The 26,314-nt window shown below is 44.5% G+C and overlaps 1 protein-coding gene across 1 annotated transcript in view; it reads left to right on the top strand.

The window, feature by feature from the left end:
- The window catches only part of NUP210 (nucleoporin 210), a 193,128-nt gene that overhangs the window by 38,230 nt on the left and 128,584 nt on the right, over positions 1–26,314 (top strand). The window contains exons 4-7 of the mRNA XM_040359371.1: positions 23–119; positions 17,037–17,187; positions 20,263–20,395; positions 22,586–22,744. Of these exons, the coding sequence (XP_040215305.1) occupies positions 23–119; positions 17,037–17,187; positions 20,263–20,395; positions 22,586–22,744 (540 nt within the window). The remainder of the gene's footprint in view (positions 1–22; positions 120–17,036; positions 17,188–20,262; positions 20,396–22,585; positions 22,745–26,314) is intronic.

Below are 26,314 nucleotides of genomic sequence, written 5' to 3'. Positions count from 1 at the left end.
TCTGTGTTTTCTTTACAATCAGGTAACACATTCAGCACTTTAGCTGGGATGGTCTTTGACTGGGCAGTAACGAAGGATAAAGAAATGGATGGTTACACTGATTCACATAATAGCTTGAGGTAAGGGGGCCAATTTTAAAAAGCTTAACCACATGCCCACAGTATAGGTAACATGTGCAGGCAAAATCACGTACATGATTTTGCCTGCTCCGGTTTAGAGGTGCACTTTGCACAATATCAACAAACCTGTTGGGAATTCAAATGCTATAAAGTTCCAAAGAATTCAATGTAACTCAAGTCCCATGAACACTCTGTGGTATCCAAAACACTTCTGTGATCGAAGCACCTGTGACTTTAAATGTCTTCTCTTCACCAACATTCATATGTGCATCCTACTCCACCAGAGCATGTTGACCCCCCCCCCCCCCCTATTACAGGTCGTCAAAGACGACAGTACCATCTTACTAATATATATTGACCATATAGCTTGTCCAAGCTTCCCCCTCCGGACTGTCCAGATGTCAATGCTGAATGACAAGATATCTTGATTGAATTGACTGTGGGCTCCTGCTGACTCCTTATACTCTTGTCTCTCTGGACATATCTGGTTAACCCGGTCACCATAGCGTTCAGCTGGTATGAGTGTCAAGGATATACTGTATTCAATCTTGCTGTCTTTGACTACCTGTAATGGGGGTCAACATGCCCTGGTGAGTAGGATGCACATATGTTGGTGAAGAGAACACATTTAAAGTCACGGGTGCTTTGATCACAGAAGTGTTTTGGATACCACATGTTCATGGGACTTTATTTTATCAAATTCTTTGACACTTTATATCACTTTATTCATTTGTCACTAAATTGATGCTTATGGATGCACATGCACTTTATTTAGAACGCGATTTTAAATAATTCATTTTTTCAGTTAATTCATGTTTAAGCTATTTTGCTTTATAACGTGCAGCTCGTTTGTTTATAGACCTTGTATATTGATACTAGCAAATTTGCACAGGTGTTGGGTTAACCACTTCCGGACCGCCGCATGTACATTTACGTCGGCAGAATGGCACGGACAGGCACATCAACGTACCTGTACGTGCTCTGCTTGACGTGGGTCGGGGGTCCCCCCGGTACTTGCGGCGGTCCTTGTGGCTTCAGGAGCGATCCGGGATGAGGGGGCGGAGGTCCGTTTTTGTCCGCCCCCTCCGGATCGCTCTCAGCCAATGCGCGTCCTTCTCTGCCTGCACTGTAAACACAGGCAGAGGAGGAAGTGATGTCACCGCTCCTCCCGCCGGTATATTCGTCCGGCGGAGGAGTGGAGACATCACACAGTGAGTACACAAGCACTACACTGACACCTGTACACATAGGCACACAAACACCCCCTCACCCCCCCCCCCCAGCCCCCCCCTGTCACACTGTCACTAAATAGCAGTGATCATTTACTGATCACTGCATTTAGTGTCAGTGTGACAGGCAGTTAGTGTTGGGTCCAGTTTAGCCCCCTACCCCCCCCAATAAAGGTTTTAACCCCTTGATCACCGCCCTAGTTAACCCTTTCACCCCCCTTTTGCCAGTGTCACTAAGCGATCGTTTTTCTGATCGCTGTATTAGTGTCGCTCGTGCCGCAAGGTAGCTAGTTATTTTTTGAGGTTCGTCCGCCAGGTTTTTATAGCGTTAGGTACCCCCATACATTTTTCTAATAAAGGTTTTAACCCCTGATTGCCCCTAAAGTTAACCCTTTCACCCCCTATTGCCAGCGTCACTAAGCGATCGACACTGTATTAGTGTCGCTGGTGCCGCTAGGTAGCTAGTTAATGCCAGTAACGCTTACACCCACGCGCAAAGCATACTCCCCCCATATGTGGAATTACACCCCAAAATACATTCTGCTGCTTCTCCTGAGTACGGGGATACCACATGTGTGAGACTTTTTGTGAGCCTAGCCGCGTACGGGACCCCAAAAACCAATCACCGCCTTCAGGCTTTCTAAGGGTGTAAATTTTTGATTTCACTCCTCACTACCTATCACAGTTTCAAAGGCCATAAAATGGCACAAAACCCCCCCAAATGACCCCATTTTGGAAAGTAGACACCCCAAGCTATTTTCTGAGAGGGATGTCGAGTCCATGGAATATTTTATATTTTGACACAAGTTGCGGGAATATGATAAACTGATTTTTTTTTTGCACAAAGTTGTCACTAAATGATATATTGCTCACACATGCCATGGTTATATGTGGAATTGCACCCCAAAATACATTCTGCTGCTTCTCCTGAGTACGGGGATACCACATGTGTGGGACTTTTTGGGAGCCTAGCCGCGTACGGGGCCCCGAAAACCAAGCACAGCCTTCAAGATTTCTAAGGGCATAAATTTTTGATTTTTGCCAATCACGCCCTCAAGATTTGTGTGAGTGAAATCAAAAATGTATGTCCTTAGAAATCTTGAAGGTGGTGATTGGTTTTCGGGGTCCCGTACACGGCTAAGCTCCCAGAAAGTCCCACACATGTGGTATCCCCGTACTCAGGAGAAGCAGCAGAATGTATTTTGGGGATCAATTCCACATATAACCATGGCATGTGTGAGCAATATATCATTTAGTGACAACTTTTTGTAAATATTTTTTTTTTTTTTTTGTCATTCAATCACTTGGGACAAAAAAAAAAAATATTCAATGGACTCAACATGCCTCTCAGCAGTTTCCTTGGGGTGTCTACTTTTCAAAATGGGGTCATTTGGGGGGGTTTTGTACTGCCCTGCCATTTTAGCACCTCAAGAAATGAGATAGGCAGTCATAAAAAAAAAGCTGTGTAAATTCCAGAAAATGTACCCTAGTTTGTAGACGCTATAACATTTGCGAAAACCAATAAATATACACTTATTGCAATTTTTTTTACTAAAGACATGTGGCTGAATACATTTTGGCCTAAATGTTTGACTAAAATTTTGTTTATTCGATATTTTTTACTTTTTGTTATAAGAAAAATCCTTTTCCATTTTTTCAAAATTTTCGGTCTTTTTCCGTTTATATCGCAAAAAATAAAAATCGCAGGCAATCAAATACCATCAAAAGAAAGCTCTATTTGTGGGAAGAAAAGGACGCAAATTTTGTTTCGGTACACCATTGCATGACCGCGCAATTACCAGTTAAAGCATTGCAGTGCCAAATTGTAAAAACACCTTGGGTCTTTAGGCAGCATATTAGTCCGGTCCTTAAGTGGTTAAATACACTCGCATATCTTCATAAAAAAAATTTTTTCCTACAGTATTGCATGACTGCGTAATTGCGAGTTAAAGTAGTGCTGTGCTGAATAGCTAAATATTGCCCGTCATGAAGGGGGATAAAACCATCCCGAACTGAGTGGTTAAAACAAATTGGTCAAACTTTTTATTGAAAAAGGTACATGACAGCTGTCATGCGCTCAACAGTATGGTAAATCTTACAGTGCAAAAATTTCTATGTCTTAACAAGGACACTGCATTTCTCAGCATATTGATCCCACTACACAGGTTATAGAAAACACCATAGAAACACAAAAGTGCAATGGCTATTTCTCAAATCTTTTAGTGATATAGTTACGTGTTGGTTACAGTAGGGGCAGAAGAACACTAAGCATCCCAGACTTTATTATACTTAGTTGGGCAATCCCTGTGTTCAAATTTGAGTTTTTTTTTTCTCTATACGGTAATACCTGATTCACCAACCAAAGCCGTGTATGGTGGTGTGGGCTGGATCCACTTGAGTGCTACAGCTTTAAGGGCCACCAATAATTAAGGTCTCCAGTAGCATGGTCCTAATATGTCTTGGCCATTGCTCCTCGTCAAGGACCCCTAGCAGAAACACCAGTGGGGTACATGGAACAGAAATTGATAAGACCCCAGACAATATCTGTCACCTGTTGCCAGTATCTCACTATAACTTGGCAAAGCCACATAACATGTGCGGAGAGGTGCACCTAGTGCAGGCAGAGGTAGGTATAACAGGAGTGACTTTTGGGCACAGATTAAGCCAGGAGATAAGGGACATATGTTGGATTGTTTTAGCATGAACAGTAATCTACAATATATTCCTTAATGTCTGCAAAGAATATTCTATGACTCATCTCTCTGTGTAGACTGTTGACATGCTAATTGAGTCTTGTCCAGGATCTCTCATTATGTATGCTAAATACTGTTTTGTGTGGGGAATGGAACTTGTCAAGCTGTATGCGGAGACAGAACGTCTGTCTAAAGATGTGGATTGAGGGGAATTCATTGTGTGATGGTGTTTTGTTTGAATTCTGTTAATGAAGCGATGTGATTTCTCAGGTGCAGTGATTAGGTCATGATAATTATAGACCGGCGCCGAGATGTCTGGAATGTTTAGCAATTGGCCATCTGAAGGTGTATTGAAGCGCCCCCAGGGTGTGATGTGTGGGTGGAGAGTTTGATTGTTCCTGTGATCACTGAAACATGCCTTGAAAACTGTATATAAACTTGAGAGCTAACCATTAAAAGTGTTCATACATTTTGAAGTAGAGAATAGAGCGGTCAGTCTCATTTTCTGGGGAATGGATATGGATCGTGCCTGCTGGTTTGTCTGTGTGTCGGATAAGCTGTCGTGGGTTGATGGAAGGTCGTAAACGGTGGTGACCGTTACAGTGCATTGCGTGCAGTCTGACCGGAGTCTGGTATGTTTGATGTAATTTATTGTTGACTGCGGGAGATACCGATAGATCGGCGGAGCATGCCTCCTCCCAATCTTCGGCAGACAAATCGGGCACAAGTTGTTGCCACTTGATACGCACCTCCAGGGGAGCCCCACTAGTCTTGGAAGAGAGTAAATGTAGATAGAGTTATAATAAGTCCGCTAGGGCCTTGAGATCTGTGACGAGATCCTTCCTCGCCCAGGTCCTGCTCTCCCGACACTCCTCTGCTACCAGTGAGTCAGCTTGCAGATTGCAGCGTCTGATGGTCCAGTCATCCAAGGTTCCGGGGTCCGAACTACAGCTATGTGCCATTCAGACCCATTAAGAACAAACACCAGGCAGGCTGTATGTAAGTTCAAGCAGGACTCTTTATTTTCAATTACACAGCACACTTTTATACAGAATTTGGAACATCCCACTCCCAACAACCGCTTTCCTATTGGTCAATTGTAAAGTATATGCAGTCTTCACTCAGGTCCCCCTTGACCATGCAAATGAGGACTTGAAATTGTCAACAGGGATTGGTCCAATAGCTTGGATAGAAAGACTTGTGTATTGAGACAGAAGCCCCAGGGGGTAATCAATGTACACAATAACCCGGTTCTAGCTAGACGGACTGACTCCGACACCCGCTCTTAACCTGCAGAACACAATAAAAGGTATTTCGCAAGCTGGTTCCACTTAGCATTTCAAAAGCCTTGCATTGAATGTCCCTCTCCTGTGTAACAGATGTCAAGTAGAAACACTTTAATATCTCAAGGTCCATGACATTACTTCCCCTGGGAAACAGTCCAACAGCCGCAGTGGGACCCAAACGGGTCAACTCGAGGATGTTGGAAAAATAGTCTTAAAGTTCCAGGACTGTCTGCTGGGATGACCCATCTGCCTTCCTGTTTTGAGGTCCTGGCCCATAATCGGACGGCAAGAGGCTCACATTCAGTCCTCTCCAAAAGCCCCTGTCCCGGCTAGGTCTGTCACACATCACCCCCTTTGGCAGGAGACTAACACTGGGAGAGACCCCAATTCCGGTACCCCCCCAGTACCCCAGATAACTTGTCCCAAACAGAGCATTACTCACCCAGCCAATCTCTGCCTCTCTCAGAGAACACGCCTGCCGCTGGGGAGAGGCCTGGACTGGCCCTTCTCCCTGGAGTCCTTTCAGCCGCTGGAGAGAAGACAGGGTGGCTGGGCTCAGTTCATCATGCCGTTGGTAATCTGGGCCAACTGGCCACCATTCCTGGGGTATACCAGTGGAGACTGCAGTCCCATCCACTGATGCTAGGTAAAAATCCCCCAGTGCTTGCAAAGCAAAGCCGACATCCTCCTGTCTCAGTGCCGCACCATGTTCTGGGGTTGTGTCCATGGAGATCGGAGTCCCATCCACTACCACAGGAACCCCCTCTCCTGTTAGTTGAGAGCAGAGGCCTGGGGCACTCTGCTCTGTTGCCAGCTCTTCCGCTGGGTTGCTGTGAGTGGGGACCACAGTCCCATCCACCGATATCCGCTCAAGCTGTAGTTGTGTGCAGCAGCCAGTAGCATCCTGCCCTGCTGCCAGTGATTCAGCTGGGAGTAACAGCTTCACTACCTCAGCTTGTTGCTGGGGAGGGGGGCCAACCGCCCCGGCTCCCTGGAACTCCACAGTTGGTCCCAGTGCTGGGCAGAGATGGCTAGCATTCTGCCCTGTTGCCAGCACTTCTGCTGGGGGTGCATAATCCATAACATCCTCTGAACAGTCCATACATTCTGTAATCTGTGGCTGGGGAGTGATTGCCATCTTCTCACCCTGAGCCTCCAGAACTGCCACGGGGGTGGGGCAGAGGTCTTGATCCCTCTGTCCGGTGACCAGCGCTTCAGCTGGGGAAGTTCCTTGTAACTCCACAAATACTGCCCTTGGTGCTGGGCAGAGCACAGTGAAGTTTGGCCCTGATACCAGCTCTTCTGCTGGAGGCTCCCCAGGTTGTTCTTCCTCAGCAGAAAAGTCTATCAAATCCCCTGTCTCTACAACTGGTGTCTGGGGATAGAGGTTCACCATCTCCTGTCCATGGAACCCAGAAGATGCTATGGGTACTGAGCAGAGGTTAGCAGAGCTCGGCCGTGCGGTCAGCACTTCAGCTTTGGGAATGGCAAGCTCCCGATTTTCCACTGCTGATTCATCAGCCAGGATTTCATCACTGTCAGCTGATATTTCCTCATAGTCCCAGGTAAAGGGAACCTCACCCTGCTGCTGAGCGGAGTCTAGCAGCTGTTTGTAGGTGATTTCCAGTTCCCATTCTTGAGCGGCCAGGAATTCCAAATCTTCCTGTAACCAGTGCACTTCCGGGACATTCAGTCTTCGCTCTCTGTGCTCCATTATTTCCTCCCAACGCCACTCCCGATCGCTCCCAAAGTTGGGATCCCTGGACATCCTCCAATACAACAATCCCAGGCCATCATAGTCAAAGCCTTCCGTGGGGCTGTCATCCGCTGACCACGGGCACTCTTGGACTACATACCACCGGAGGGCTCTGTAGCTCTCGTCCAACCGCATCTCTTCCCGGATCAGCCTGCTTAACTCTGCTGTCCACTCCTGCTTTGGTTGTTCCCCCAATAACAGCATCCGTACTTCATACTGTGACCAGTACCTTACATGGATGGAGGGGAGAGCTTTTCCCTGGTGTCGCTGCTCGCGGGCTAGCGCTTCTTTCCAGAGTTCGCAGCGGATCGAATCAGACCATCCAAGCAGGACCTCCTCTGATACTGGTCCTCTGCGCTGTATCTGCTTCTCTCGCAACCTCCTTCTGAATTCCTCTTCCATGGTTACTGATATCTGTACCTCTCCTCTTCTTTCATTTGGTGCTGCTTCTTTAGGCGTTGTCACCGATCGCCGTATTTCTGCAATTCTCAGCTCCTGTTGCCGCTCTCGTTCTCTCTGTTGTCGCTCTCGTTCTCTCTCATCCTGCCGCTGGAGGTCTCTAATGGTATTCTGTATGGCGGTCTCTGATGGGTTCGCACCATATAATGCCAACCGCTGTTGAACTCGCTGCTGGAACAAGTCTTCAACTGACCGGGGTCCTGCATCACCATCCCTCTGATCCATCTCGGCTAGCGCAATGATCAGGGTGGCCTTGTTCTTCCCACCGGTCCCTCCACGGCTCTCAAGCAAGTCTTTTAGCATGGTTCTCCTCCAGGCTGCATAGCTGGTCATTCATGGTGGTGGTTTGGAGTTGTCCCAGTAACTGGAGAGCAAATCCCACCGCTGCCAACCAATGTGACGAGATCCTTCCTCGCCCAGGTCCTGCTCTCCCGACACTCCTCTGCTACCAGTGAGTCAGCTTGCAGATTGCAGCGTCTGATGGTCCAGTCATCCAAGGTTCCGGGGTCCGAACTACAGCTATGTGCCATTCAGACCCATTAAGAACAAACACCAGGCAGGCTGTATGTAAGTTCAAGCAGGACTCTTTATTTTCAATTACACAGCACACTTTTATACAGAATTTGGAACATCCCACTCCCAACAACCGCTTTCCTATTGGTCAATTGTAAAGTATATGCAGTCTTCACTCAGGTCCCCCTTGACCATGCAAATGAGGACTTGAAATTGTCAACAGGGATTGGTCCAATAGCTTGGATAGAAAGACTTGTGTTTTGAGACAGAAGCCCCAGGGGGTAATCAATGTACACAATAACCCGGTTCTAGCTAGACGGACTGACTCCGACACCCGCTCTTAACCTGCAGAACACAATAAAAGGTATTTCGCAAGCTGGTTCCACTTAGCATTTCAAAAGCCTTGCATTGAATGTCCCTCTCCTGTGTAACAGATGTCAAGTAGAAACACTTTAATATCTCAAGGTCCATGACAAGATCGATGCACTCCTATCAGTGGGTATTAAGAGAAGTCGGTGTCACGAGTACTAAGTTGAGTATGTGGCACATGTCAAAGTTGTAAATATCTATAATGGGTAGATTGGGGCAATTCATATTTCCTTTGCAATCTTTCAAAAGAAGCCAATACATTTCCATCATAGATGTTGTCCAGCAAAACTATTCCCCTACGCTCCTAGAGTCCACAACTTGCTTTAAATTGGGGAACATTGGATTGTGCCAGAATGGTAGCGCTTCAGTTGGTACCCTGAAAATGTGAAATTTTCTTGGTCACCCTCCACACTGTAAGGGGCCGTGTCAATATTGGTATATGCCTTTCCCCCAGTGCGGCCATAGGTGCCTCCAGTGCTTTCCGCAGATGTTTGATGTTTAGGGGCAAGATATTACTTAACCACTGCCAGCGTAGCCAGTCCCTACCAGTCTGTCAGATGGTGTAGCTGCCCAGCCAGATAATATTAGGCAATGCCATGCCAGCATCAGCCTTAGGGCGCTGCAGAGTGGAGAATTTAAGTTTCCGCCTATGGATGGCATAAATAAAGGTGATAAGTAGCATGTCTAGGGTTTTAAAAAATGATTTGGATATTGATGTAGGCATGTGAGAAGTCACATACAGACACTGGGGCAGAAGGAACCTCTTAATGAGATTAATCCTACCTGCTACAGACAGGGGAAGTTTGGCCCAGACAGTAAGTTTAGCTTTAATCATGGTAACCAGAGGTTCCAGATTCGCTTGGGAAGCCTCTGAAGGAGTCTGGGTACTAATGATTCCTAAATATTTAAACAAGGTCACTACCTTTTAAGAGGGCATGGAGGATCACTACATGGAAGGGCCTGTGAGGAAAGGGGCATCAGGGCTGACTTCTGCCAGTTAATTTTAAGGCCCGAATACGTGCCAAATTTGTCTGATTTGTGTCGCTATTCCTAATGAGGCAGAGGTAGCCTGCATATATAAAATGTCATCTGTGTATAGTCCTATAGTGTCTACTTTCTCACCCATACTGATGCCTTTAAAGAGAGGAGACTGCCAACATCTCAGTGCCAGCATCTCGATAGCGACCGCAAACAGCGGAGACAGAGGGCACCCCTGCCTGGTACCTCTTCGAAGCTGTATAGATGGGGATAGGAGACCATTAACTAAAAGGTTGGACTTGGGATCCCTATAAAGTATAGTGTGACCCATAGATGTAATTTAGCACCAAAGACGAATGAGTGCAACGCAGTCGTAAGAAAGGGCCATTCTGTTAAGTCGAAGGCTTTCGCAGTGTCTAGGGAAGCCAGCGCACAAGACTCGGGCAAAAATGTTCTAAGTTGAGCTATTAGTTGCGTCCAATGTATGTTAAAGCGGAGTTCCACCCAAAAGTGGAACTTCCGCTTTAAGCACTTCTCACCCCCTTATGTGCCACATTTAGCATGTCATTTTTGGGGGGGGGGGGGGGTGAGTGGGGGCTTCGGTAGGAGTGGGGCTTCCTGTCCCACTTCCACATATGGGCCGCCCTTAGGCGGCCCCTCCCTCTAAGTGATCTCCTGGGACACATGACGGGTCCCAGGAGATCGAGTGTCCACTCCTAGACCACAGAGCGACTCGCGCATGCACAGTGCGTACCCAGCCGTGAAGCCGAAAGTCATGTGTCATGGCAGGGTGCACACAGTGTGAATGGAAGCGCTGGCGGAGAGGGGGGGAGAGGAGCGACACTTCGAGCGGCCGCATCGGTGGAGCAGGTAAGTGTCTGTTAAAAGTCACCAGCTAAACTTTTTGTAGCTGCTGACTTTTAATAAACATAAGAAGGCTGGAACTCCGCTTTTAATAGAGGAAGACTTTCCTGGCATAAAGCCAGTTTGGTCTAGAATTAATTATTCTAAGAATGACTGACTGCATTGAGACATTTGGCCAGGATCTTTGCTAGTATTTTATAGTCCATATTTAAAAAGAACTCATCTGTGATATCTGCATCTAAAGTCCTGGCTGTTCCTGAGTTAATGCAGGGATTATCTAATTGGAAAGGTATGCCTCAATGTCTTGACTGGTTAATGTAAGGGTAGAGTCATACTTGCTTGTATAGAAGTCATAAAAGCGAGTAGGTATATCTCCAGCCAAATGGGCCTCCGTACCATCGGGATGTGTTTTTTTTTATTTTTATTTTTTATTAACTACAGAGCTACCCGACTGCTGTCGAGCCATATGGTCTACTAACTGACTGGACTGGTTCCCACATTCAAAATATTTCTGCTGGGTATAGAATGATTTCCTTTTTGCAGCGGAAATATAAATGAGACATAAACTCCCGGCGGATACAGTTAGTTAGTTGGGGCTGTCAAATAAGTCGCTTCAGCTGTTTGGTATTTTTTTTGCTATTTTTTTTTTGCTAGATCTTCCTCGTCTTGTCAGGAAGAACTTTTTAAAGCTCAGTTTTTGAATTGTATATTGCCACTTATTTTATCATATGTTTTCAAAAGGTGTTCTGCTATAACTGCTTGCCGACCACCTCACTTAGTAGTACAGTGGCAGAGCGGCTCTGCTGCACTGGATCACTTATCTAGTACATGATCCTGCACTTCCAGGTAAGGGGCTCGTTGGCTGCGCTGTCATTTAGTCACCGCACAAGATGATCAGCATGTGCCTTCCAGTGGTTGACCGATGGCACCCGCTGATTGGTGGAGATGACGGGGCAGAGCCCTGCAAATGTAAACCATATCCCGTCAGCAGGGATGTGCTGGTTTTTGTTTCCCTTCAAAGCAGGGACTAAAAACCGGCACATTCCTTAGTAAAAATGGCACACAGTGAATGCACCAAGCACTTGGGCACACATTTAACTCTTTGCTTGCTCTGGATGTTTAACCCCTTCCCAGCCAGTGTCGATACAGTGACCGTGTATATTTTTAGCACTGATCATTGTATTGGTGTCTCTGGTTCCCACAAAGTGTCAAAACTGTCAGTTCGCGTCAGATTGCCTGCCATACCATCGTAGTTCTGCTAGAAGTCACTGATCGCTGACATTACTAGTATAACAAAACAAATTCAAGTATTTATATCAAAGTATGTAGACGCTATAAAATTCGCGCAAACTAATCAATAGGGTTGTCCCGATACCGATACTGGTATCGGTATCGGTGCCGATACTAAGCATTTGCAAGAGTATCTGTACTCGTGCAAATGCCCCGATACCAAAAACCGATACCTTCGGGCTCTGTACTTTCAGCTGTCAGCAGGAATTCCCTGCCAACAGCTGAAAAGTAAAGAAAAAATGCTGCCAATTACTGGTTGTTAAGGAACGGGGCCGACTGCTTCCTTAACAACCAATCACGTGTCCTTCTCTCCCCACCTCCTCCTCCCCTCTCACCAGCTATCTGCAGGCTCGGGACAGCATGTCTGTGGAAACTTCCTGCAGAGGTAAGCAAGCCCAGCTCCCCCCATTCCACTGTCTTCTCCCTTCTGCCGTGTGCAGCTCTCACATTCAGCTCTGCTCTGCTATTTCTGTCCAGTGAGCAGGAGTGTGACCCCCGCACAGATCTAACTTTTCCCTGGCAGCTGCATGCTCTGCACACAGTGAGGCTTCTCCCCATGCCCTGTGTGTCCGTACTTAGCCTGGTGGAGCCCCCCCTCTTCCCCCTCTCCAGCAAGCAGAGGCACAGACACACGGCCAGCACCACTGTAGCAGGTCAGTGTGTGATTAGATTAGATTCACTGTTCTTTGCCAGTCGTTTTGTTATTTAACCACTTAAGGACCAGCCCATGTACATATACGTCCACAATATGGCACGTACAGGCACATGGGCGTATAGGTACGTCCTCGCCTATTAGCGGGTGGGGGGTCCGATCGGGACCCCCCCCGCTACATGCGGAGGTCGGGTCCGCTCGGGGAGCGATCCGGGACCACGGCGCGGCTATTTGTTTATAGCCGCTCCGTCGCGATCGCTCCCCGGAGCTGAAGAACGAGGAGAGCCGTGTGTAAACACGGCTTCCCCGTCCTTCACTATGGCGGCGCATCGATCGCGTCATTCCCTTTATAGGGAAGACACGATCGATGACGTCATTCCTACAGCCACACCCCCAAACAGTTGTAAACACATACTAGGTGCACCCTAACTCCTACAGCGCCACCTGTGGTTAACTCCCAAACTGCAACTGTCATTTTCACAATAAAGAATGCAATTTAAATGCATTTTTTGCTGTGAAAATGACAATGGTCCCAAAAATGTGTCAAAATTGTCCGAAGTGTCCGCCATAATGTCGCAGTCACGAAAAAAATTGCTGATCGCCGCCATTAGTAGTAAAAAAAAAATAAAAAATAAAAATGCAATAAAACTATCCCCTATTTTGTAAACACTATAAATTTTGCGCAAACCAATCGATAAACGCTTATTGCGATTTTTTTTACTAAAAATAGGTAGAAGAATACGTATCGGCCTAAACTGAGGAAAAAAAATGTTTTTATATATGTTTTTGGGGGATATTTATTATAGCAAAAAGTAAAAAATATTGCTTTTTTTTCAAAATTGTCGCTCTATTTTTGTTTATAGCGCAAAAACTAAAAACCGCAGATGTGATCAAATACCACCAAAAGAAAGCTCTATTTGTGGGGAAAAAAGGACGCCAATTTTGTTTGGGAGCCACGTCGCACGACCGCGCAATTGTCTGTTAAAGCGACGCAGTCCCGAACTGTAAAAACCCCTTGGGTCTTTAGGCTGCATATTGGTCCGGGGCTTAAGTGGTTAAAACTATATAATTAGAATTTGACACAGCAGCACAGCACATATATTGTATACTTATTTTTGGTGGGAAACATACACTGGGTGTTTGCACCAGCTGAATATGTTCAATCATGTTTATTTAAAGCGGATGTGCCATGGGAACAAAATATTAAAAGTCAGCAGCTACAAATACTGCAGCTGCTGACTTTTAATATTAGGACACTTACCTGTCCTGGAGTCCAGCGCCGATCGCAGCAGAGCACGAGCGATCGCTCGTCACTCTGCTGCTCCCCCCGCCATCCACGCTGAGGGAACCAGGAAGTGAAGCGCTGCGGCTTCACTGCCTGGTTCCCTACGGCGCATGCGCGAGTCGCGCTGCGCCCGCCGATTGGCTCACACGCTGTGTGCTGGGAGCCGAGTGTTCCCAGCACACAACGGGCGACAGACGGGATGTGACGGAATGCCCGTCTTTCGCCCGTAGCGTGTAGCCGGAAGTGGGTGCAAATACCTGTCTTTAGACAGGTGTCTGCACCCCCCTCCCCCCTGAAAGGTGTCAAATGTGACACCGGAGGGGGGGAGGGTTCCGATCAGCGGGACTCCACTTTAGGGTGGAGGACCGCTTTAAGTAGCAGCCATACATTTTGTTTTGTTTAATTTGAATAGAGAGCAGTAGCCAGGATTGTGACTCCCCTCTCCACTTTATCAGCCCTCCCTTTTTTTATTTTCTCTCAGTTACCAGTCTGCCCAGCCACACTCTCCCAGTCTGCCCAGCCACACTCTCCCAGTCTGCCCAGCCACACTCTCCCAGTCTGCCCAGCCACACTCTCCCAGTCTGCCCAGCCACACTCTCCCAGTCTGCCCTGCCACACTCTCCCAGTCTGCCCAGCCACACTCTCCCAGTCTGCCCTGCCACACTCTCCCAGTCTGCCCAGCCACACTCTCCCAGTCTGCCCAGCCACACTCTCCCAGTCTGCCCAGCCACACTCTCCCAGTCTGCCCAGCCACACTCTCCCAGTCTGCCCAGCCACACTCTCCCAGTCTGCCCAGCCACACTCTCCCAGTCTGCCCAGCCACACTCTCCCAGTCTGCCCAGCCACACTCTCCCAGTCTGCCCAGCCACACTCTCCCAGTCTGCCCTGCCACACTCTCCCAGTCTGCCCTGCCACACTCTCCCAGTCTGCCCTGCCACACTCTCCCAGTCTGCCCTGCTACAGTCGACCAGTCATTCAGTCTACCAGTCAGCACATCTTCACCCCAGCCTCATCCAACTCCCCCAAACCACCCCTTTACCTTCTCTTCCTAGGTAATCGGTATCGGCAAGTACTTAAAAAAAAGTATCGGTACTCGTACTCGGTGTCAAAAAAGTGGTATCGGGACAACCCTACTAATCAATATACGCTTTATTGAGAATTTTTTTTTTTCTTCACCCAAAAATATTTAGCAAAATACATATTGGCCTAAAGATCGGAAGAAATTTAATTTTTTACATTTGGACATGTTTTATAAGCAGCAAGCAAGAAAAAAAAATTTCCCCCAAAATTTTTGGTCTTATTTTTTTTGTATATAGCAAAAAAAAAAAACAGTGGTTCTCAAATAACACCAAAAGAAAGCTTGATTTTTATGGGAAAATTATATAAATGTAATTTTGTGTACAGCATAGCTTGACCCCGCAATTGGGGACATGGTGCCAAAAAGCAAAAAAATTGCCTTGTCATGAAGGGGGGGGGGGGTAAATCCTGCAGTATTTGCGGCAGACAGGTCGGACACTTACGAGACCTTTTTGGGACCATTGACCTTTGCAGAGCGATCAGTGCTATAAATATGCACTGATTACTATGTAAAGGTCACTGGCAGGGAAGGGGTTAACACTGGGGCGCGATCAAGGGGTTAACTGTGTTCCCCATTGTGTGTTCTAACTGTGGGGGGGAAGGGGACTCGTTATAGGAGATGACAGATCGTGTTTTCTATCGCGCCCGATGGCCATGTGCAGGGGGCGTGCGCCCTCTGGTGGCTCTCCTTGACGAAGCCGTGTGTATGTATGTGTGTGTGTGTATATGTGTATATATGTATATATGTATATATGTGTATATATATATATATATATATATATATATATATATATATATATATATATATATATATATATATATATATATATATATATATATATATATATATATATATATATATATATATATATATATATATGTGAATGAGATATGGGCTTTTCACCCAGGAGAGCCACTCTGCCGCAGTATATCTGTGTGAGCCGGTCGGAAACCGGTTAAGTAAAAAAGAGGAAACCCATACTTCTCTTTTAAAGAGGATCTGCAGTTTGCTCACGTAATTTGTAATAAAAACATCTTTGCCATTCTTAAGCTTCCCTCCAAACACTTTGCATATTTTATATATACTGTGATTCTGTACTTGCCAAATATGCTGCAGAAATCTCCCTCCACTGAGTCTGGCTTCATCCATTTTAACTGTGGGCAGCTGAAGCTGCTGCCTGTTCACTTCCTGGATTTACACAGACACACGTACACAGTCACACCTCCAGCTCTGCAGCTCTCATTGGCCCTCTTATGACTCTGCTTTAAAACTGTTCTATGAGTAGGTCACCTACATCGGTAGATCAGACACCTTCATCCCAAACAAATAGAATGTTGGAATAGTAATAAAAGGGGATTTTTATGTTGCCACAACACAGGAATTATTGTAAAAACATTGTTACAATGTTTTAAAAAGAACATGGGGCCAGCAATTTCTGCCCAATAGAGCATTTTATAAATGAGTTTTGTACATCTACAACATACGCTCATAGATACTGTATCGATCACAATGCTTGTTGAGTAACAAGCATTGTGATTGATACAGTATCTATTTTTGTATATGTACAAAGCTCTTTTATGAAATGTTCTTTTTAAAAAAAATTGTATCTAAATACAAATGTTTTTACAGTAATTCCTGTGTTGTGACACCAAAAAACTAAAATTGTTTTACTTAAAATCACATTAAGGCCCATTTCAGACTGACATGTTTTTCAGGCGGTTTAGCGCAAAAAATAGTGCTGCTATACCGCCTGAAAAAATCGTGCCGTGCAATGAAATCAATGAGAAACCGCGGTAATACCGCCGGCAATGCGCCTCTACAAAGACGCATTGCCGGCGGTATTAACCCTTTTTCGGCCACTAGCGGGGATTAAAACCGCACCGCTAGCGCCCGACTATCACGGTAAATACGACGGTATAGCGGCGCTAAAATTTGCACCGCTATACCGCCACTGCACCTCCGCTGCCCCGTGTGAAAGGGGCTTAACTGTTGTCAAGACTGACATGGATAACTATTATGGTATATACAATTTTCTTTCCTTTAATAATGGTTTCTTGCTGAACCTTCCAAATTTTGGTCTATTTATGTCCAGCTTAGATTTTTGTGGACGTGCCTGTGACTTGTGTTCTATTATCTTTGTGGATATTTGTGTTCAGGGCAGCTTATCTGATACAGACTAGTGATTTGACTTTGGCCACCTAATAATATGCAAGAAAATTACTGTGCCTCACTTCTGCCAAGCCTTTTGTTTTATCTTTTGCTTTTTGGCGGCATTTTTTTTGGTTGTGTGCATTTGGGGTGACTATACAATGGCATTCAAACCCACATTTTTAGTTCTGGAATTGTGGGCATAATCATGTAATTCTGCTTATTATTCAAATGTGAATGGGGAATTACTCCTGCCATGTGTTCAGTATTCACCATCATTGTTTACTAAAATGGACTATAAATGTTTACACTTACAGGATTTTGAAATTTTTGGAATCCACCTATGTACCACCGATCTATATCACAGAAATGGAGAAAGTTGCAAAGCAAGGTGACACTATTTTAGTATCTGGAATGAAAACTGGAAGCTCAAAACTCCGAGCAAAAATGCTTGAAACTGTGTATGAGGCAAGTCTTTGTAATATTTGTGAATTTTGTGCCATCACACTGAATACGTCTCATGTAGATACAGATTTTCTGTAGAGAGTTTGACTGCCAAAGGTCCTTGACTCCTCCAGAACAGATGGAAAAGTCAGGAGCCAAATATTCATTTTAATCGAGGGAAAACTATTTTTATATTTATTTCTTCCTGCTAATTTCTAGCCTACACATGCCTTTGATGCATTATGTGTTATTGAAGGTGTTTTTAGAACTTTTATTTTTCGGTTCTTATTTAAGTTCAGTAGGAGAACCATAGTATTGTGTATTGATAGCCTGTATGTGAGGTGTATACTTTTTTAGCACTGTGTGCCTTTGATATGTATTAACCACTTGCCGACCTCCTCATGTAGATATACGTCAGCAGAATGGCACGGACAGGCACATGCACGTACCCGTACGTCCTCTGCTTGACGTGGGTGGGGGTCCGATCAGGACCCCCACCCGCTACATGCGGCGGTCGGTAAGCCTCGGGGAGCGATCCGGGACGACGGCGCGGCTATTCGTTTATAGCCGCTCCGTCGCGATCGCTCCCCGGAGCTGAAGAACGGGGAGAGCCGTGTGTAAACACGGCTTCCCCGTGCTTCACTATGGCGGCGCATCGATCGAGTGATCCCTTTTATTAGGGAGACTCGATCGATGATGTCAGTCCTACAGCCACACCCCCCTACAGTAGTAAACGCACACTAAGTGAACACTAAATGTTACAGCGCCCCCTGTGTTTAACTCCCAAACTGCAACTGTCATTTTCACAATAAAGAATGCAATTTAAATGCATTTTTTGCTGTGAAAATGACAATGGTCCCAAAAATGTGTCAAAATTGTCCGAAGTGTCCGCCATAATGTCAGTCACGAAAAAAATTGCTGATCGCCGCCATTAGTAGTAAAAAATAAATAAAAATGCAATAAAACTATCCCCTATTTTGTAAACGCTATAAATTTTGCGCAAACCAACCGAAAAACGATTATTGCGATTTTTTTTTTTTTTTATACCAAAAATAGGTAGAAGAATACGTATCGGCCTAAACTGAGGGAAAAAAAAATTTTATATATGTTTTTGGGGGATATTTATTATAGCAAAAAGTAAAAAATATTGCATTTTTTTCAAAATTGTCGCTCTTTTTTTGTTTATAGCGCAAAAAATAAAAACCGCAGAGGTGATCAAATACCACCAAAAGAAAGCTCTATTTATGGGGAAAAAATAACGCCAATTTTGTTTGGGAGCCACGTCGCACGACCGCGCAATTGTCTGTTAAAGCGAAGCAGTCCCGAACTGTAAAAACCCCTTGGGTCTTTAAGCAGCATATTGGTCCGGGGCTTAAGTGGTTAAGAAAGAAAACGGGAAAGAACCATTATTGCTTTGATTGCCTTTCATTTATACTGTGTCATTGTATTCTGCATAATTGTAAAAAAATTAAATACACTTGTTCCAGATATTGCAGTGCCTGCCTGAGTATATACAAGCTGACATCTTAAAGTGACACTAAACCTATCCAACTGCCTTTTAGAGGAAATGGACTATGGGGTTTGGCGTGTGCATAGAGTAGTGCACATGACTACTCGTTCCAGATGGAAGTGAGGAGGATAAAGAAAACCACAGTGCAAAAAAATGTAATTAAAAATAGATTACAGAGCCTTTAAATGGATATTAAAGGCAGATTTACACACCCCTGTTAAAATGTCAGGTTACTGTGATGTAAAAAATTGAGACACAGAAATAATTTCAGAACTTTTTCCACCTTTTTATGTGACTTATAAACTGTACAACTCGGTTGAACAAACTGGAATCTTTAGGGTAGAGCAGTGGTTCTCAACCTTCTAGGGCCGTGACCCCTTGATAAAATTTCCCAAGTTGTGGGGACCCCGAACAGTAAAATTATTTTCATAGCGTGGGTTGTCAGCACCCAAGGCAAGACAAGTAATTTACGCCCCCTAACCCACAGACATTTAGCGCTCCCTGAGTCCTTGTATTGGCAACTATAATCGCAGGTAGTGTAACTCACTGCCTCCGGCTTCACTGTGTCTCCAGCTCTGTGGTGTCTCGTAGCAGTGACACCTATGCCGAAATCAGGAGATAGGGTCTCCTCCAGCCCCTCCCACTTCCTAATCTTCACCAGTCAGCTGACCTCTAGTCTTTGCCCCCCAGCCATGCCGTAAACTGAATGGGCACCTGCGAAGAGGCTGAGTGGGCAGCTGTGGGCTCCAGGGATAGCCCTGCTGGGTGGCTGCAAAAATGCTGGGAGAGTGATACGGGCTTCAGGAACAGCCCAGGATTCGGTGACCCCTGGTAAATCATCATTTGACCCCCAAGGGGGTCCCGACCCCCAGGTTGAGAACCACTGGGGTAGAGGGAAGTAAAACTAAAAAATGAAAATATGGTTGCACAAGTGTGCACACCCTTAAACTAATACTTTGTTGAAGCACCTTTTGATTTTATTACAGCAGTCTGCCTTTTTGGGTATGAGTCTATCAGCATGGCACATCTTGACATGGCAATATTTGCCCACTCTTCTTTGCAAAAACACTCTAAATCTGTCAGATTGCGTGGGCATCTCCTGTGCACAGCCCTCTTCAGATCACCCCACAGATTTTCAATCGGATTCAGGTCTGGGCTCTAGCTGGGCCATTCCAAAACTTTAGTCTTCTGGTGAAGCCATTCCTTTGATTTGGATGTTTGCTTTGGGTCGTGTCATGCTGAAAGATGAAGTTCCTTTTCATGTTCAGCTTTCTAGCAGAAGCCTGAAGGTTTTGTGCCAATACTGACTGGTATTTGGAACTGTTCATAATTCACTCTACCTTGACTAAGGCTCCTGTTCCAACTGAAGAAAAAACAGCCCCCAAAGCATGATGCCGCCACCACCAGGCTTCGCTGTTAGTATGACGTTCTTTTGGTGGTGTGCAGTGTTATTGCTCCAAATTTTGGAAAACTTGGGTATCGTTTAGAGTCACTTTAATGCCCTCTATAACTCCTTGTACTTGAATTATTCAGTGTAGACCATCTCCTTCCCTGATGTCGCATAATTAAAATGTTTGCTTTTTCCCCAGAAAGTGCATCCAGCGGAGGTTCGACTTCTTATCTTGGAGAATATCCTCCTTAATCCTGCGTATGATATCTACCTGCTTGTGGGGTCATCTATAAAGTACAAAGTGCAAAAAATAAAACAGGGAAAGATCGCAGGTAACTTTTTCCTGCATTCTATGCATATATGGTAGCTTAGGGGGTTATTTACTAAAGCTGGAGAGTTCAAAATCTGGGGCAGCTCTGCATAGTAACCAATCAGCTTTGAGGTGTTATTGCCAAAGCTTAATTAAACAAGCTGAAGTTAGAAGTTGATTAGCTACCATGCACAGCTGCACCAGATTTTGCACTCCATTTTTAGTAAATCATCCCCTTAGGCTGGGTTCACACTACTACACTACTTTCATCCTACTTTGCTCTGCTACATTGGTCCTACATTTATCCTACATTGGTCCTGCATCCATCCTACTTTCATGAACAGGATACTACTTTGGTCCGACTTCAATGATATTCAATGGGCCTGAAGTAGGATCAATGTAGGACCAAAAGTTGTACAGGGAGCATTTTCAAAGTCGGACCGACTTGTGTAGGACGCTACAAGACGCTCTCATAGGGAAACATTGAACACAGAGCAAAGTAGGATGAAAGTAGTGTAGTAGTGTGAACCCAGCCTCAGGCTGGGTTCACACGGCTACGACAAACACTCTGACTTTGGGAGCTCATGTTGCATGACGTGTGCAAATCAATGTGTCCCTATGAGAGCTGTCTTAACTGGTCCGACTTTGAAAATGCTCCCTGCACTACTTTGATCCTACTTCAGCCAATTGATTATCATTGAAGTTGGATCAAAGTCGGATCGCCGTCTAAACTGATCCGACTTTGGCATGTGACTTGTGCTTTGAAGATCTTGAAGTGGAACCCCACACAATGTAGGGGGGGGGGGGGACGGCATCTAGCCGCATCTTTGGAGCGGTGTGTATTGAAATCAACGGGACACCGCGGCTATACCGCCGGCAATGCGCCTCTGCAGATTTTAACAAAATTAGCGGTAAAGCGCCGCTAAAAATATCGGCGCTTTACCGCCACCGCTCCTCCCGCCCCAGTGTGAAAGGGGCCTTACCGCTTACTCTGTACATTAACACATAGTGTTCCGTTTTGTAAAAAAAAAAAAATGCTTACTTTTTAAGTGGCTTATTTCGTTGCCCTCCCCTCTGCCTACTGCAGATGGCAAGATGTATCGAGCACTGGATGTGCAATCCTAGAAACGCAAACAAGCACTTAGCTTTGTTTCCTACCTACGCATGCGCAGTCCGTTCTCTCACAGCTTGATGTTTTTCAAAAGTCATGGAAGTTTTGGTAAACCCAAAAGCAAATCTTTATTATATTGCATCTTATCAATTTCTAGATGTGACGGCTGCACTGTTATATTTTTAGTCTTTCTTTCCTTTATTTTCATCCAATAATCTGGCCAGTAAGTCTGTTTTTTAAAAGAACAAGCTCTCCTGCAGATGCAGCAATTAGACGGATGAGACAATGTGCCACAAACGGCTTTTATTTTATGTTAAACCTTTATCCCAAAAGGTAACAGACTGTTGCTGTAACTGTTTATAAAGTATTGGAGCCCTTTCACACTGCCAGCGCCTGAAAAAACGCTGGTACGCTTTAGTGCCACAAAAAACTAGAGGCGCTTCACCAGCATTTTTCGGACGCTAGTGGGCGCTTTTAACTCCTGCTAGTGCCCAAATAAAGGGTTAAAAGCGCTGCTGCTAAGGTGTTTTGCAGGCGCTTCCCATTGATTTCAATGGGAAGGGGCGCTTTAGGAGCTGTGTATTCACCATTACTTAAGCGTTGCAAAGAAGCTGCTTGCATGACTTTTTGACGCCCTGCCAGTGCAGCATCTCAGTGAGAAAGCACTCAGGCTTTCACATTGGGATTGCAGATGAGGCTTCTTTCAGGTGCTTTACAGGCGCTCTTTTTTTAGCGCCAAAGCATCTGAAAAACACCCCAGTGTGAAAGGAGTCTTAGCTGGAGTTGTGCGTCATTTTGTTTGTGTATTTAAAATTTGAGGTGCGTTGCTGGCCAGATCACCACGTAAAAACAGAGGGGAAAAGACTTAAAGAAAACTAAAGCAGCCACCACATCTGATATGTAAGCTGCAATATACTACATTTTTAGTTTGAACTTAATTTCACTTTATGATGATAAAACCTTTAATGAATATTCAGCCACCAGCTCAGTCTATTTTAAAGAATATCTTCAGACATGGGAATTTTATACATGGCTTTTACTTTTTTACTGTTAGAAAAGACTCTTTCTTTAACCATCTACCCTTTTATTGCCTCTCCCTAGATTTATTGATGCCGTCAGAACAATACGCATTGCAGCTTCAGAACCATGTGCCTGCTCCAATGGGTACTAAATTTGATCCAGTGGCTAAGCTGGACCAGAGAACATCTAAAGTGACAGCATTGCAGGAGGGTCAAACCAACATTGTGCTTCTCCATAAGAATATCCTTTATAAAGATTATTACTGCATATGCATGATGTGTCTAGCTAGTAGGAGATGGTGATTGTTGTGTAAAGTTTATGTAAATGGTACAGTATAACACTGGACTTCAGCAGCAAGCAGTAGCTGCTTTTTGCTCCATGTAAAACTGTTTGATTGTGGTTGAATCCAAGCCATGTGTCTCTGTAGAGAGAACGTACTGCATTGTTTGGTACTTGGATTACACACGCCCACTCCTAAAAGACAACAAGCCCAGTGTGAATTTGCTGGCAATGTCTTGTCTGCCCAGCTGTAAGAAAATCCTCTGTAAGTGCTTACAAGAGAGCTGATGATTTTCATGGCATGACTCCAGTGACTGCAGAACAAACCTGACACAGCTGTTCTGGCTAGATTTCCTTCCTGGTAAAGTATTGTAGTTGTAAACACAGAAATTGTTTAATATAATATGGTTACGAGGTTACTTGTGCATTTGTTTTTTGTTTTTGTCCTATTATGTTCATGAGTTAAATATTTGAGGTTCTTCAGCCTGGTTTTCAGCATAACGATCCTTAATGATTGTGTATAGAAAATATTTCCGCGCTACCATAAAATATAAATTAAATAATAAATAAACTGCTGCAAAACACTGTAAAAGGTGTACCTTAACCTTTATGTGGACTGTAGTGTATGTGAAATAGCGCTGAGCTGATATATATATATATATATATATATATATATATATATATATATATATATATATATATATATATATATATATATATATATATATATATATGTATATATGTATATGTATATATATATATATATATATATATATATATATATATATATATATATATATATATATATACACAGTGATGAAAATAAGTATTTGAACACCCTGCTATTTTGCAAGTCCTCCCACTTGGAAATCATGGAGGGGTCTGAAATTGTTATCGTAGGTGCATGTCCACTGTGAGAGACATAATAAAAAAAAATCCAGAAATCACAATGTATGATTTTTTTAACTATTTATTTGTATGATACAGCTGCAAATAAGTATTTGAACACCTGAGAAAATCAATGTTAATATTTGGTACAGTAGCCTCTGTTTGCAATTACAGAGGTCAAACGTTTCTTGTAGTTTTTCACCAGGTTTGCACACACTGGAGGAGGGATTTTGGCCCACTCCTCCACACAGATCTTCTCTAGATCAGTCAGGTTACTGGGCTGTTGCTGAGAAACACAGAGTTTGAGCTCCCTCCAAAGATTCTCTATTGGGTTTAGGTCTGGAGACTGGCTAGGCCATGCCAGAGCCTTGATATGCTTCTTACAGAGCCACTCCTTGGTTATCCTGGCTGTGTGCTTCGGGTCATTGTCATGTTGGAAGACCCAGCCTCGACCCATCTTCAAAGCTCTAACTGAGGGAAGGAGGTTGTTGCCCAAAATCTCGCAATACATGGCCCCGGTCATCCTCTCCTTAATACAGTGCAGTCGCCCTGTCCCATGTGCAGAAAAACCCCCCCAAAGCATGATGCTACCACCCCCATGCTTCACAGTAGGGATGGTGTTCTTGGGATGGTACTCATCATTCTTCTTCCTCCACGGTTAGTGGAATTATGACCAAAAAGTTATATTTTGGTCTCATCTGACCACATGACTTTCTCCCATGACTCCTCTGGATCATCCAAATGGTCATTGGCAAACTTAAGACGGGCCTTGACATGTGCTGGTTTAAGCAGGGGAACCTTCCGTGCCATGCATGATTTCAAACCATGACGTCTTAGTGTATTACCAACAGTAACCTTGGAAACGGTGGTCCCAGCTCTTTTCAGGTCATTGACCAGCTCCCCCCGTGTAGTCCTGGACTGATTTCTCACCTTTCTTAGGATCATTGAGACCCCACGAGGTGAGATTTTGCATGGAGCCCCAGTCCGAGGGAGATTGACAGTCATGTTTAGCTTCCTCCATTTTCTAATGATTGCTCCAACAGTGGACCTTTTTTCACCAAGCTGCTTGGCAATTTCCCCGTAGCCCTTTCCAGCCTTGTGGAGGTGTACAATTTTGTCTCTAGTGTCTTTGGACAGCTCTTTGGTCTTGGCCATGTTAGTAGTTGGATTCTTACTGATTGTATGGGGTGGACAGGTGTCTTTATGCAGCTAATGACCTCAAACAGGTGCATCTAATTTAGGATAATAAATGGAGTGGAGGTGGACATTTTAAAGGCAGACTAACAGGTCTTTGAGGGTCAGAATTCTAGCTGATAGACAGGTGTTCAAATACTTATTTGCAGCTGTATCATACAAATAAATAGTTAAAAAATCATAAATTGTGATTTCTGGAATTTTTTTTTAATTATTATTATGTCTCTCACAGTGGACATGCACCTACGATGACAATTTCAAACCCCTCCATGATTTCCAAGTGGGAGAACTTGCAAAATAGCAGGGTGTTCAAATACTTATTTTCCTCACTGTGTGTGTATATATATATATATATATGTATGTATGTATGTGTGTGCAAAAAGTGCCAAAATCCCCAGTAAAAAAAACAGGGAAGATGGATGTTCAAATTCGTGGTGTATAAATTACTAAGACAAATATAGAACAAAGATGAAGGAAATAAATATAAAGTGCTACTATAAATTAAGAATAAAACCTGACATGCACTGGCTGAAGTAATAAATATCGGGTACTACAACAGTGGTAAAGTGCTAATAACATGAACAGATCCTGAATACAAAGTGCAAACGTGCTGGCATGCGTGACAGTCCGATGAACAGTATAGGCAAACTTAAAAATGTCTATTTGCATGAAATACAAAAACATGCATAGTGAAATAAATCCAAAATGGTGAATCTGAGTGATGAGTGACAATTTCTTATGGTGTCCCCACTGTGGGCGTTCTTCTGTTAATGGTGAATAGGTGGCCCCACTTCACCACCTATTCACCATTAATAGAAGAACGCCCACAGTTGGGGACACCGTAAGAAATTGTCACTCATCACTCAGATTCACCATTTTGGATTTATTTCACTATTTCACACTGTGAGGTTACAGCATGTGAATATAAACAATCTCGGGCCGGTGCTGCCTCTAAGCCTGGGGACACGCTGCCTTAGATATATGTCCTGTCTGTGGGGTATGGGTTCTGCTGAACGCAGCCAAGAGACTGCTCCCTATTTACTGGAAGCAAAAGCAGGTTCCGACCAAGAGGAGTGGGTGCGAATTGAGTGGAGTGAATGAGTTTAGAGAGGCGGAGGATTGGATCTCTACCTGTAGAGGTTCCAGAGAACGGTATACCAATGTATGGTCCAAATCTGCCAATGTATGCTTCCAGCCTTCTCCTTCCCTATTTCCTTCCTGGTAAAGTATTGTAGCTTTAAACACAGAAATTGTTTAATATCATACGGTTACGACAGGGGTGTCCAAACTTTTTTCAAAGAGGGCCAGATTTGATGAAGTGAACATGCGTGAGGGATGACTATTTTGCCTGACGTTCTTTGAACCATTAAAATTCAGTCTAAGTGTGTTAGTCCGAGCACTAATACACTGCCCAACAATAATTATCTTGCCTTTGTGGCTGTGTGTGGT

This window comes from Rana temporaria, chromosome 7 (genome assembly GCF_905171775.1).
Source record: "Rana temporaria chromosome 7, aRanTem1.1, whole genome shotgun sequence".
Taxonomy (NCBI): Eukaryota; Metazoa; Chordata; class Amphibia; order Anura; family Ranidae; genus Rana; species Rana temporaria.
The sequence above is the reverse complement of the archived record's forward strand: the minus strand, read 5'-3'. Positions and strand labels throughout refer to the sequence as shown.